The sequence below is a fragment of the Hyalella azteca genome, unplaced genomic scaffold (assembly GCF_000764305.2).
Source record: "Hyalella azteca isolate HAZT.00-mixed unplaced genomic scaffold, Hazt_2.0.2 contig13547, whole genome shotgun sequence".
NCBI classification, from domain to species: domain Eukaryota; kingdom Metazoa; phylum Arthropoda; class Malacostraca; order Amphipoda; family Hyalellidae; genus Hyalella; species Hyalella azteca.
Genome location: NW_025943465.1, coordinates 60,229 through 72,205, shown reverse-complemented (window position 1 = coordinate 72,205; position 11,977 = coordinate 60,229). Strand labels below are relative to the sequence as shown.

Genomic DNA, 11,977 nt, shown 5'->3' with positions numbered 1-11,977 from the left:
ATCGGTGAGCTGGATTTGGATGGAATGGTGGTGAGCTGGTAAGATTAAAGGTAATGCAGAAAAGGGTAGCTAAACTGGCACTTGGGGCGCCCATAGTGGAAAGCAGTGGAGGAAAAGACACTGGCATGGGTAAAGTTTGGAGAGAGAAGAATGAATGAAGCACAGAGATATTATGTGCGAGTGTTTCTCATGGATATGAATGATGTATTTGCGGAACATGAGTTTGAGTAAATGCCAAATAATTATATGAATGTGTGAGTGGCATTAGGCAAGGGAACCCCGATGTAATAATGGATGAAATGATGATTAGTTCATAAACTATTTTAGATATAAGTGATCGTCTTATTTTATCGTCTCTTATTTTAGGCGTTTCTTCTATTTTCCACCAACAATTAATAAATAATTGGATCACTGTAAATTTTCTTACACCATTACTCTGTCTAAATAAATGCAAATACAAATTGATCAACAATTAATTATTCAGATGACATATAATATCTCGATGCCGTATTATTTCATTTATTAAGGTATTTACTTCACTCGAAAAATAATGTAAAGCATGGAAAATATCCATTGGATCGTTCTATTCCTCTTATCAATTCAAATGAAAAAATATAAAGTTCTCGTTGATTCAATTCTGTTGTTTAAAAAAATCTATAATAAAACTCTTCCATATCTCCGGAATAGCCCCTGCCAAGTTTGTAAATCTTTTATCAGGTTCCGTTTTGCTAGGTAGATACAAAGTTGGAAAAAAAAATACGTTTTGAATCTTATGTTGCCGACGACGCGCGACGAGTTGCCGTGACGACGGTAACGTTGTATCGAAAAGGCCACAAAGTCCAAGTTGTGATTAAAACAAACATCGTAAGTTTAATAATAATTTCATAACTTAAAATCATTGATATAATACCTTAAACTTTAATTAATTTTTGTCATTCTTATGATTTTTACTTCCCTTTCATTTTAGTTTTCAGAAAGTCTGGCTAAAACTTCATTATCTTGACAGCCAGACAACTTATAGGTATGTAGCCTAGTGTTAGTTCAATTTCTTTGTAAATTTCAAACTGCAATCTGCATACGGTACTTGAATTCAAACATTGATTTATTTTTAAATGACTCTGAGACTTTGGAAGTTTGGAATTTGGATGTTCTTGAAACTAAAAGTAAACAAAGAGCTCCAAACTGTAAATTCTTGCAGAAAGAAACTGCCTGTAGAATACGGTAGCCTACCGTAGGGTGAGCTGGCTATGGTTCAGAGACTAAAAAGCATATGCCTGTGGTTACTGACTTACTGTGGCTGTGGACAAATTCAGCTGCTACCTTGAGGCTTGAGCCTTCTAGGTGCTTCAGTCCTATGATAATGTAGTATGTCCCAAACAGCCCAATCATCCAAAATTCCAAATTCTCAATGGAAAAAAATTGTCACAGACTCACAATTCACAAACCTTTAATTATATATTCTCCTAAGGCTAGTATGGAATATATCTACTTGGCGAGCCGCGACTGAATTTTTCGAGCCGTGGTTTTATGGATTTGCCAGCCGTGATTCCATTTCTACGAGCCGTGATTCTATTTCACCGAGCCGTGAATTCTATATCTCGGCCATGAAAAGCCATCTGGTGACTGCCTAGCTCAGGGCCTCAGGCTAGCCTACCTAGCTGTGTCAGTGTCAGGTGCAAATGTTTGTTTGTTAAACTGTGCCCCTGTCAATTTTGAGCTATTTTATGTTTGAACATATGCCATGTTCAGAGCTCCCTTTGTCAGGCTTTGTGATACCTACCTAAATTGCAGTAGGGTAAATGCGGTATATTCCGACATTGTGGGTAATTCCGACACCTCTCTAGTTTTTCCTTTATATTAAGCTTTGTCTTAGTTCCACGCATTCGTTGATGGTTGAAATAGTGATGTCATACCTTTGTGCGCCAAACTATAGCCAAAACCCTAGGTTGGGACCAATGGACCATCTGGCAGGAAAATGTTGAGATCCAAAGAGGTCAGTAGCATAGTGACAAACCAGAGATTTTTTAGAATCAGTTTATTTTTAATTTCCTCATTTACTCAAGATTTAAACCACTTTCTTATGTACCATAATGCTGGTATCCAGGATACTTTGCTGGTCTACTTTTAGGACTCAAAAATGAACTTGAGGGAGAGTCTAAAAAAACTCTCTGCTTTGTCACTATGCCTAAATTATTCAATATTCCAAATAACTTCTACCCTAAGGTCTGAGACAGTGAGACTGAGTGAGCCCTCAGCCCTGAGTCTCCTGTCTCTAGTCTTGGTCTATAGTGTAAACGCGGTATATTCCGACATCGTAGGTAATTCCGTCACCTCTCCAGCTTTTCCTTTATATTAAGCTTTGTTTTAGTTCCATGCGTTCATGTGAGATTTCATACCTACTGAAATTATATGATATTAGAGCCGCGATATTTCAGACAAAAATAGGACTTTTCCAGAAGGTATGCAGATATTTAACCACACAGAACCAACCTGCTGGATCACCTGTACGTAAGACTAGTCCTAAGTTAAATAGAAAATTTGACAGTAGCCATCCTCAAATTGGTCAAAAAAAGCCTATAAATCTGGCCAATCTTATCTGCTCCTATGACCTTTTCCCAATTTCTTCAGTGAATAATATAAAAAATGGTCTATTATCATCTGGGAATTTTTGAAATCTGTGAATGTGTGAAACAATTGCTTTTACCTATGAGGCTATGAGGCTATGATTTTAGGAAACTGCTGTCTCATTATAAATTATTCAATATTCCAAATAACTTCTTCCCTAAGGGGTTGGGCTGAGACAGTGAGACTCTGAGTGAGCCCTGAGTCTCTAGTCTTAGTCTATAATATTGGTTAATGGTCAGAACTCAGAATTTGTTATAAATATTGGATGAAAACCATCGTTCTTTTAAATCATGTGAAAATTTTCTAAATTACATAAAAAATTAATTTTTTTTAATTTCTCATTTGAAAAAGTTAGGCAAGAGCTATAAAAACAGATGGGATTTTTTTTTTAGCCTGTTTATTTTTTGTCTCATGCTTGTGTGGCTTTTGCCCAATTTGCTGAATGGCTAAATCTTCGTAGTTAGTATTGCCTTCAAAATTTATTATTCAGTCCTCTAATAATAATTATACTATCATCTGCCATTTAGCAAGTAGGATGCTGAATTTGTTTAGTTTTCCATGTTTTAACTTGCAATTCTTATAAAAAACAAAAATGCTAAAATATACTGTAATTGATTATCATTAACTTTTACTGTAGCCTGTAGTACCTAGGTAATGTTTTATTTCTTTAATCTTATAGCAAAAACTTTTTAACTGTAGTTTCAGAAAATTGGATTACTTTCTTTAGATTATCTTTCTTAAAGTCTTTTCTTGATATTATGCATCAAATGTTCATAAACTTAATGTTAAATATAGAAAAAAGTATCTATTCCTCTATATAACTGTCACTAAGCTCATTTACATTCTTAAATTAGGTATTTTATGTAAAATCCTAAATTTTGATGATCTATCACTGTATGGCCCAGAAGACAGTTCATTCATTGAGTATTCATAATTTTTTTTTCTTGCAGATTGTCTGCACTTGAAGCTTTGTTCAAACGTTCACCATGCCCTTTGAGCACAGACGAGGAGCTGGGAGTCATGCTACCACCAACCTGTGTCACCGACAGCGCTCTCGGAGGCGAATTGCTGCTGTTTCCTTCCTCTCCAATATATCTTTAGATGGTTCTCACCAAGACACAAACTTGCGGCAATTTAACAAAATATCTTCTTCAGAAAAAGCTGAAAAAGACAAAGGAAATAAGAAAACTTTAGAGATCCCAGTAGAAAAAGTTATGTTTCAACACATTTCCTTAGAGACTGTGAATGATGTTGAGCCTAATAATGTAAAGGAAGTGCCTGTCAGAACCAGGACAGTAACTCCAGATAAAGTTAAGCGTAAGCAATCAAATAACAATGCACCTTTTACTCAGAGAATTACTCTCATTGTTAACCGTACTTATAATCCAAACATCACATCAAACATAGGACCTCTTGATGCAAATGCTACTCTTGTTCAGAGCAGTTCAAGTAAACGCTCTCATGTAGTAACCACTTTTGAAAAGTGTGCCAATGCAAGCATGCAAGTTGTTACCAAAGTCAGGTCTTTTACTGGTCGTTCTAGTTTGACTCGGAATTCTATGAGCATTAGCAACCACTCCATTTCTAATGGAATTCCTTTGATTGAAGAAGAAGCTCCTGAAACATTCAACAAGTGCTCAAAACGGAAGACAGTTGATAAAGAAAATTTGGGCCCTTCTGGTAGTCACCGAGCCAGGATTGATGGCTCTGCTTTTGAGTGGGAAAACGTACAGAAGGAAAAGTAAGTTTTATTCTAATTCTGTTTTATTTTTCAATTTGGTGTCCACTAAAACCCTTAGAAGTATTTTTATTTCAACTATTCTATCTGTTTCCTACAAATCAAAGTATAAATATTTGTTTTTGTATAAATTGTTTTTATTATGGTAATGATGTTCAATTACTACTTAAAATCTTTATATGTTATGTATGTTAGACCATATTAAGCATTCCAAATTTTTTTGATGGCCAAGAAACTAGCATCAGGCTATCACTTATTTGTACAATATAAAAAAATATAACTCAGTACTCACGGTAGTGAGTGACAGAGAGCGCATTTTCTCGTGCATAAATCAGTTTTCATTGTGACTAGTACAGTGCATTAGAGCTAGAGATTTCGTATCTTTAATACAGGCATGCCCGCTTCTTAAAATCGACAAAAATGTGAAGTCACGGATGGACGGACAGACGGACATGGCGAGCACAATAGTGCATTTTTTCTATAAAGAGAAAATGCACTAAAAAGGATTACTTGTAGCAATATAATAAACTGTATAAAATTATTCTAAAGCTTGGAAACTCTTCAGGACCTCAGCTCATTGCCGAAAACTCAGTTCCAACCCCTTGGCTGCTGCTGGCGACAAAGGCTTCAGCAGTTGTGAGAGCATCGAGCCTGCATCTGCACCTCCTGGTAGGCATTTATTCCTCCAGCATCCACCAATATTTTAAAAAATTTTTTTTTTGTTCCCTTTCTAATGAAGCAGTTCCAAAGCTATTTTAGGATTGGATTAGTAAAAACAAATTTGAAATATTTATTACCTTTAACATTATGGGCAAAGACTTATGATGAATTGGTAGAGTCCTGACTTGCATTGCCTGTTCTCTATATCAAATACATGCTGCACTCAATGTTTGAAATTTGTAAAGATTTCAATTTCAGTAGTGATTTAATTTAGAAATAGGACTACTAATTATAAACAGTAGTACTATACTGGAATTAGGACTACTAAAACAGCTACTAATTTGTGTGGTTGTATAAAACCATCTTTCTGTAACAGGAACATCTTTACCTTTTTGAATGAACAAGCCTATCATTCTTTCCTGCATGTGCTCACATGTGATGTAGTACCTAGTATGTTATTAAGAGGAGCAATGACATCAAATCTTTACAATTCTTAATGAAGTAGGTAACTATTGAAAATTGCATCCAATGATCGTACCTTTATATCTACCTAAATGGAAATTTTGCAACTTTTTATTAGCTTGTATTTACATAGCATGTAAAAACAACATGGCCAACCAAATTTTAAATTTTCTAATTACATCAAAAATTTTTGTTGAAATCATAATTTGCCTTTGCTCAATTGTGAAGATCTTTTTACACCTCTTTTGGCAATCATGATTGAAAACATTTTTTCCAGTGCAAAGCTCCACAGATTTGTTGCTTTTAACATGCCCTAACTCCGCAACTTGCAAGCCATTGTACAGCATTTTGGAGTAACAGCAGCAATCTATCTAACCCATCAATCTAAATACCTATCTATCCTATCAATTTACCTATTAATCCAATCAATGTACCTATCTATCTTATCAATCTATCAGCCATCACTGTTAGAAACATTTCTTTTCATTTCAAAACACCACAGATTTGGGCCGCTTTTAACATCCTCTAACCCCGCAGGTCGGAAGCCATCATGCAGCGTGTCAGAGAGCAGCAGCAGCAACGCCACCTCGGGCATCAGGGACGTGAAGTTTGTGCGCGTATGTGGCAGCAGTGACGGTCACCGCAGCTCATCAGGCTCCTCCACTACAGCTGGTGGAGGCTCGGTCGTTTGCTCTCGTGCCTCGCTGGCCGCATGCCTCGCTAAACAGGCCAGCGAGGGCAGGGTGCTGCTTACCACCGGCAGGGGCGCGCCACTCCACGTCTTTTCTCTCGTCCATGATAGGAGTTTCACGTGAGCAATGCTTGCTATAGTCAGTATAGTGGGACAATAGTTTATGTCATGGGTTCAAAGTGCTTCTGAAAATCAAAATTGAATAAATTTTGGTAGGAAACGCATCTTTTCTTTATTGCATGAGAGGTTTTCATATGAGAACGTTTGCTCGCAAGACGAAAGTTTATGTAGTGGGTCTGAAGTGTTTTCAAACATTGAAACTGAAAGAATTAGGGTGTAATACATACCTAGCTATATTAGCTCGGCTTAATACAGTAGTGTGATGGCGATCAGAAACTTGTGACATGCATTTCTCGACATGACAGCATTAAATTTTATCATGGAGCAATGAAACTGAAGAAAAAGCGCAAGCTTTTCTATTATCAGAGTTTTTATGTGCTGAATTCAATCTTTTGTAGTGACTTCTACGTTTTAGTCCATTTCCAAATTGTTCTTGTGTATTATTTCAAAGGTGTCTGAATCCTCAAATTGCCGTCACTGATTCAGTGAAAGATTCAACCATTAAAATTGGTGCTCCATATTTCACATTTTCGAAATGTTCTATTTCTAAAAATATTTTGCCCACTCATACTAATGTCACCTGCTCTGAGGATTAACGAAATTAATGAGAGAAGAATAATCTAAATTGGATGTATGAGATTATTAATGTAGATTTAGTCTCTTATGCAACAGGAAATGTCCAAACCCACGCGTTAGCATGCATTTTACCGAGTTATTTTGTGCAGCGTTGCTTGCTAACTCTCGAGATTGCCTTTGACTACATTCTAAATCGTGCAATAAGCCCAAATATTATTTCAGGAACTACAACTCTACCTCTAGATCTTAACCGGTCTTAAAAAATTGTATTTCAACCTGGTTTGAGTAAGGAGCTCTTAATCATTTTTTGCGTCATCAAGTTTTTATTTCTAGAGTTCTCATTGATCACCTATGCTTCAATCAAGATTTGAATCTTTAGTAATTATTGGTTATCTTCGCTTCACTTAGTATTTGTTTCTAAAGTTTTTATGCATCTCCTTAACACAAATAAAGATTACAATCCCAAATGATCGTTATTTTATCACCAGTAAAAATTTGAATGTATTTAATAGTTGTCATCTTTACACCAGTAAATATTTTTCTCAAGATCTTTATGCCGGCGTGCAGGAGATGTCCTACAGCCACTTGCTGGTGTCGTCGCCATACTTCGTGGCCGGGAAGCGGAGGCATCCTTCTGACCACGTGAGTAATCTACCGTGTGTATTTATTCACGGTAGTTAACACGATTTATTTATTTATTCATGTCTGACCACGTGAGTGAACTGCCGTGAGTCTTGATGGAACCGCCGCATCATGTTCATTTATTCATGTCTGATCATGTGAGTGCACCAACATGAATTTTATTGAACCACGATGCCATGTACATGTACTATTGTCTGATAAAGGTTATTGTTTTTATAGGACTGATAGTGAGATGATGGAGCCGTGTTATTGTTACCTCAATTCTAAGGATTAACGCCTGATTCCTGCATAAACTATATTCAATAATGTTAATCAGCGGGCCTTCTTTACATTAGTTAATATTATGAAGAAGTTACTACGTATAGCGGTATAGCAGGCGGAAATTAATGCCGAGCTCCAAGCTGTATGTTGACTTATAATGCCAATTTATGTAAGAATACCTTGATTTTATCTTTCTTATGGGCTATCCCATGTTGCAGGTACAGGATGAAAACATACGCGTGCAGTCAGCGTCGGCAGCGCTGCCTCAGCCACACCAGCACAGCCTGGTGGCGCGCTGCTTCAGCCACGTCCACGACATCATGTTCATTTATTCATGTCTGACCACGTGAGTAAACTGCCATGAGTATTGATGGAACCGCGACATGTTCATGTACTATTGTCTGATGAAGGTTATTGTTCTTATCGGACTGATAGTGAGATGATGGAGCCGTGTTACTGTTGAGTCAATTCGAAGAAAAAATGTAACTTGTATTGAGGGTAAAATGAAACTTATCGCAAGAAGCAGGAAAAGCTTGCTTCTTGCATAATCTAAATTTCAATAATGTTAATCATAGGGCGAAATATAACATTCCATGCTACTACAATGTGGCTTCAATAAATTAATTATTTGCCATCTTTACATCAGTAAATGTTATGAAGAAGTTGTAGCAGGCGTGAATTTTTGTCGAGCTCCAGGCGGTACTTTGACTTACAATGCCAATTTATTTAAGAATTAGTATGTCTCATGTGATATTATCTTTATTATGAGCTATCCCTTGTCGCAGGTACAGGATGAAAACATACGCGTGCAGTCAGCGTCGGCAGCGCTGCCTCAGCCACACCAGCACAGCCTGGTGGCGCGCTGCTTCAGCCACGACCCTTCCTTCTCTGGCAACCTCGCCCCCGAGTACCTGCCGCCCCCTGTCACCTCTTTCAGCCAGTCAGCCATCTCCAGCCAGTCAGCCATGTCCAGCCACGACACGGCTGCCTCCAGAGCCATTGATGTCCCCAGCCATAACTTCCCTCGATGTGAGACAGTGAACAAATATGGTCAATGATTTGATTAATTTGTAAATTTTCCTTTTTTTCCGATATCAATAATTCATTTGATGTTGTATGGATGTTATAGATATGAATCAACTTGATCATTCGTTCCTGCTCTGCGTTGGAAGCAATTAACGTGAAGTTGCCGTTTACATTTCTCTTCTTGGGGTAAATTTTACTTATCAACTTCTAAGCTGTGGATAAACAAGTGTGTAACGTTCGTAAAATAAACTGTTTTTGCTAACACCACATTGTGTGTGCAATATGTATACACCTCAATCGCAGAACCAATGTGTACATGAAAAAAATTATTTATTTTCTAGCTGAAATGTAACATTTTTCTTCTCCAGACGATTACTCTCCTGACCTGCTGGACGATCCTGAGCTGCGAGCTGGCAAGCACAGAAAACTACTGCGCTTTCCGTCGTACTTGGTCTGTCTTCAACCTTGAATCCTATTTGTTATATTACATTGAATGGTATATAGTACCATTTAATGGTGTATCGAACCATTGAATGGTATATACCATTCAATTTGTGTTCAATTTTTATTACCTTAGCTTTGAAGTTAGTATTGAAGGTCTAAATTATGATGGCAGTGGCGTGGCCGTATTTTAGCCACATAAATGTTACTTATGTACTACTATGTGTTTAACTAGTTTGTGATCGTAGACTTTTTCTTAGTGGATGCTCTGTTTGACCACACTAAAATTTTAGTACTGTGACAGTAATCAAGATGATGTAATTAGTTAGTAGACTACTATTTTATGGCTTCATACCTCCATCACGCCTAAATAGTTTATTTGTACACACTTTGCCTGATAGCAAACAATCAGTAATGTTCGTTCAATTGATTATTATAAAGCTTGGTTATGAATAATTTAATGTTCTTTTTAGCGCCTTTTTTTCATTCATGGAAAAAATGCACTATTGTGCTCGCCATGTCCGTCCCTCCATCTGTCTGTCCGTTAGTGACTTCACGTTTTCGTCGACGAGAAAATGCGCTCTCTTGTCACTCACTGCAGTGAGTACTGAGTTATATTTTTTCAGACATCGCTGATTGACTACGCGAAGCCTGACGAGCTGAAGCGGGAGGTGAACGATAAGTTCCGTACCAAGTTCCCGCACGTGCGGATCACGCTCACCAAACTCCGCAGGTCCGTCGCCTAAAGTTTTCATTGAAGACAATATTAGAGAAATTATGAAAAATATTAACATTACTACATGCATTACAGTACCCTCATATGTTGGTGTTATTTTTAGTTAAACATTGCTATCATGATCCGCACTTCCTGATCACTGGTCGCCCAACTCTTCAGGTCCGTTGACTGCATTTGACTTACTTTTCATAGCAAAAATTAGAACTTGAATTCCGAGACATATATATATACTTAATGTGTCCGCATCTATCGATCTCAGCTAATTATTTACGTCCATCTAAAGGCTTCAAAATAATTAAAATGATGATATTTAGTATTTCAGTAGTATTACTTATATCAAATTTTGTATACTGAATACCATCCATCCTAGTATACCACATACCATCTTTTAATTTATTCCACGTAGATAAAACTTTTTGTTAGTCGCAGTTAGCAATGAATACCTGGGGCCATACATTCAGAACTCGCTAAGTGAACGTAAGTACTTACGCTCTATTTTCTTGTCTGTGATTGGTGGATTTTGCTTGAAAGGCTGTCAATGATTGGCTGATGAATTTGCGATCTCTTAACTTTTTTTGAAAGTATAGGCCCTGAAGGAGCAAATGAATTGTCTCTTCTTATACTTTGAACTCCTACGTTTCTCTTGCGTAGATGCGACAGTACATCAAAGATTCGGTTCTCAGTACCGGTACTGCTTTTTTTTGTCTAACCGTCAATGACGCTGAGCGTTCTCATTCCTTTACTGTAAAGCAATGCATTGAAATAATAATTTTATTTGTTTACGTGAAATATCCAGATTTCTATTTCTGCTTAAAGCAGAAATTTAGTCAAAGCGATCCATACTGGATCGCTTTCGCCAGTATTTTTAGCAGGAGTTTAATGGGGGTTACACATCCTAGTAACAAGTTTAATTGATAAATAGACAATGCTCGATAGGTATTTTCAGTCATTGATGTGTTTTTTTATGTAGGTATATTTGGGTAAAGTAAGGTGTGAATTTCATGTAATTTCATTTAATTCAATCGAAATTCTATCATAAATTTAAGTATTGATGCTCTTCTTTTTTCAATTAATGAATTTCAAGCGGGAATAATTCAATATAATATAATTTCAGCCTGAAGCGGGAGCCTGAAGGTAACCTCAGAAGAGTCGTTACAATACAACAGAATAAACTACAGAATAAAGCTAAATATAATTTAATTTCACTAGATTGCTGATCACTGATCACTGATTGATCCGATCTGCACATTTTGGAATCATTGTATATTTTTAAAGAGAAGCCTAGTTTAAATGCTGCCTACAGTTCTTATCCATTAGAAATTGTGAATTGATGGGTATTTCTTCTGTGGTATAGGTATTAACTTTGATAGGTAATAGATAATAGAAAGGTTTTAACTTCTGTGTTTTTTTTTATCTTTTGACTCCTAACTTTATTAATTTTCTGACTGTTTTTGTGTTCTAGATTTATCGAACTGACGTTGGAGCTGGTCTCCAAAACGTTTTTTCAACAGAGAAATGCTAAATTTTTGTTTTCTTTTGCTAAATGCTAAATTTTTGTTTTTTGAGTTTTCTTCGCTTTTAAATTTCTAATATACTGTAATTTCAGCCTGAAGCGGGAGATGGTGCACATATGCCAGCAGTCATTCAGCAGCAGCACAGCGTCAGAGGGCTGGGCACTGCTGACGGTGGCCCACGCCCACAGTTACTTCGACAGTCTCTGTCTCAACGGCTCCGTGTACAAGGCTACACGCAAGCCTCTGGCCGGCGCCTGCCTCCTCATCAGCGCCAAGATCAACGATGTTAAGGGCGATACTCTCGTTGCTCTTATTGAGGTATTAGTGCATACTTATTGTTGCTCTTATTGAGGTATTAGTGGATACTTATTGTGGTATTAGTGGATACTTATTGCTACTCTTATTGAGGTATTAGTGGATACTTATCGTTACTCTTATTGAGGTATTAGTGGATACTTATCGTTACTCTTATTGAGGTATTAGTG

The 11,977-nt window shown here is 37.0% G+C and overlaps 2 protein-coding genes across 2 annotated transcripts; both read left to right on the top strand.

Moving 5' to 3' along the window:
* Positions 1-713: 713 nt before the first annotated feature.
* On the top strand, positions 714-6,300 carry LOC108665889. Its single transcript, XM_018152696.2, has 4 exons — positions 714-864; positions 3,576-4,366; positions 4,929-5,032; positions 6,023-6,300. The coding sequence occupies exons 2-4, from the start codon at positions 3,612-3,614 to the stop codon at positions 6,298-6,300; spliced, it is 1,137 nt and encodes a 378-aa protein (XP_018008185.1). The 5' UTR covers positions 714-864; positions 3,576-3,611.
* Positions 6,301-8,109: 1,809 nt separating this feature from the next.
* On the top strand, positions 8,110-11,788 carry LOC108665888 (CDK5 and ABL1 enzyme substrate 1; the record flags this gene model as incomplete). Its single annotated transcript, XM_018152695.1, is given in 5 exon segments — positions 8,110-8,121; positions 8,561-8,804; positions 9,170-9,252; positions 9,869-9,975; positions 11,585-11,788. Coding segments are annotated over 5 exon segments (650 nt in total), but the record flags the coding sequence as incomplete, so codon positions are not given.
* Between the last annotated feature and the right edge of the window lie 189 nt (positions 11,789-11,977).

What these genes read in the sequence shown, in the direction of transcription:
- LOC108665889 (XM_018152696.2), top strand. Translation starts at nt 3,612, where the DNA reads ATGCCCTTTGAGCACAGACGAGGAGCTGGGAGTCATGCTACCACCAAC. An exon ending in GAAAACGTACAGAAGGAAAA is followed by an intron (nt 4,367 to 4,928) that starts GTAAGTTTTATT and finishes GAAACTCTTCAG; the next exon opens with GACCTCAGCTCATTGCCGAA. An exon ending in GCCTGCATCTGCACCTCCTG is followed by an intron (nt 5,033 to 6,022) that starts GTAGGCATTTAT and finishes CTAACCCCGCAG; the next exon opens with GTCGGAAGCCATCATGCAGC.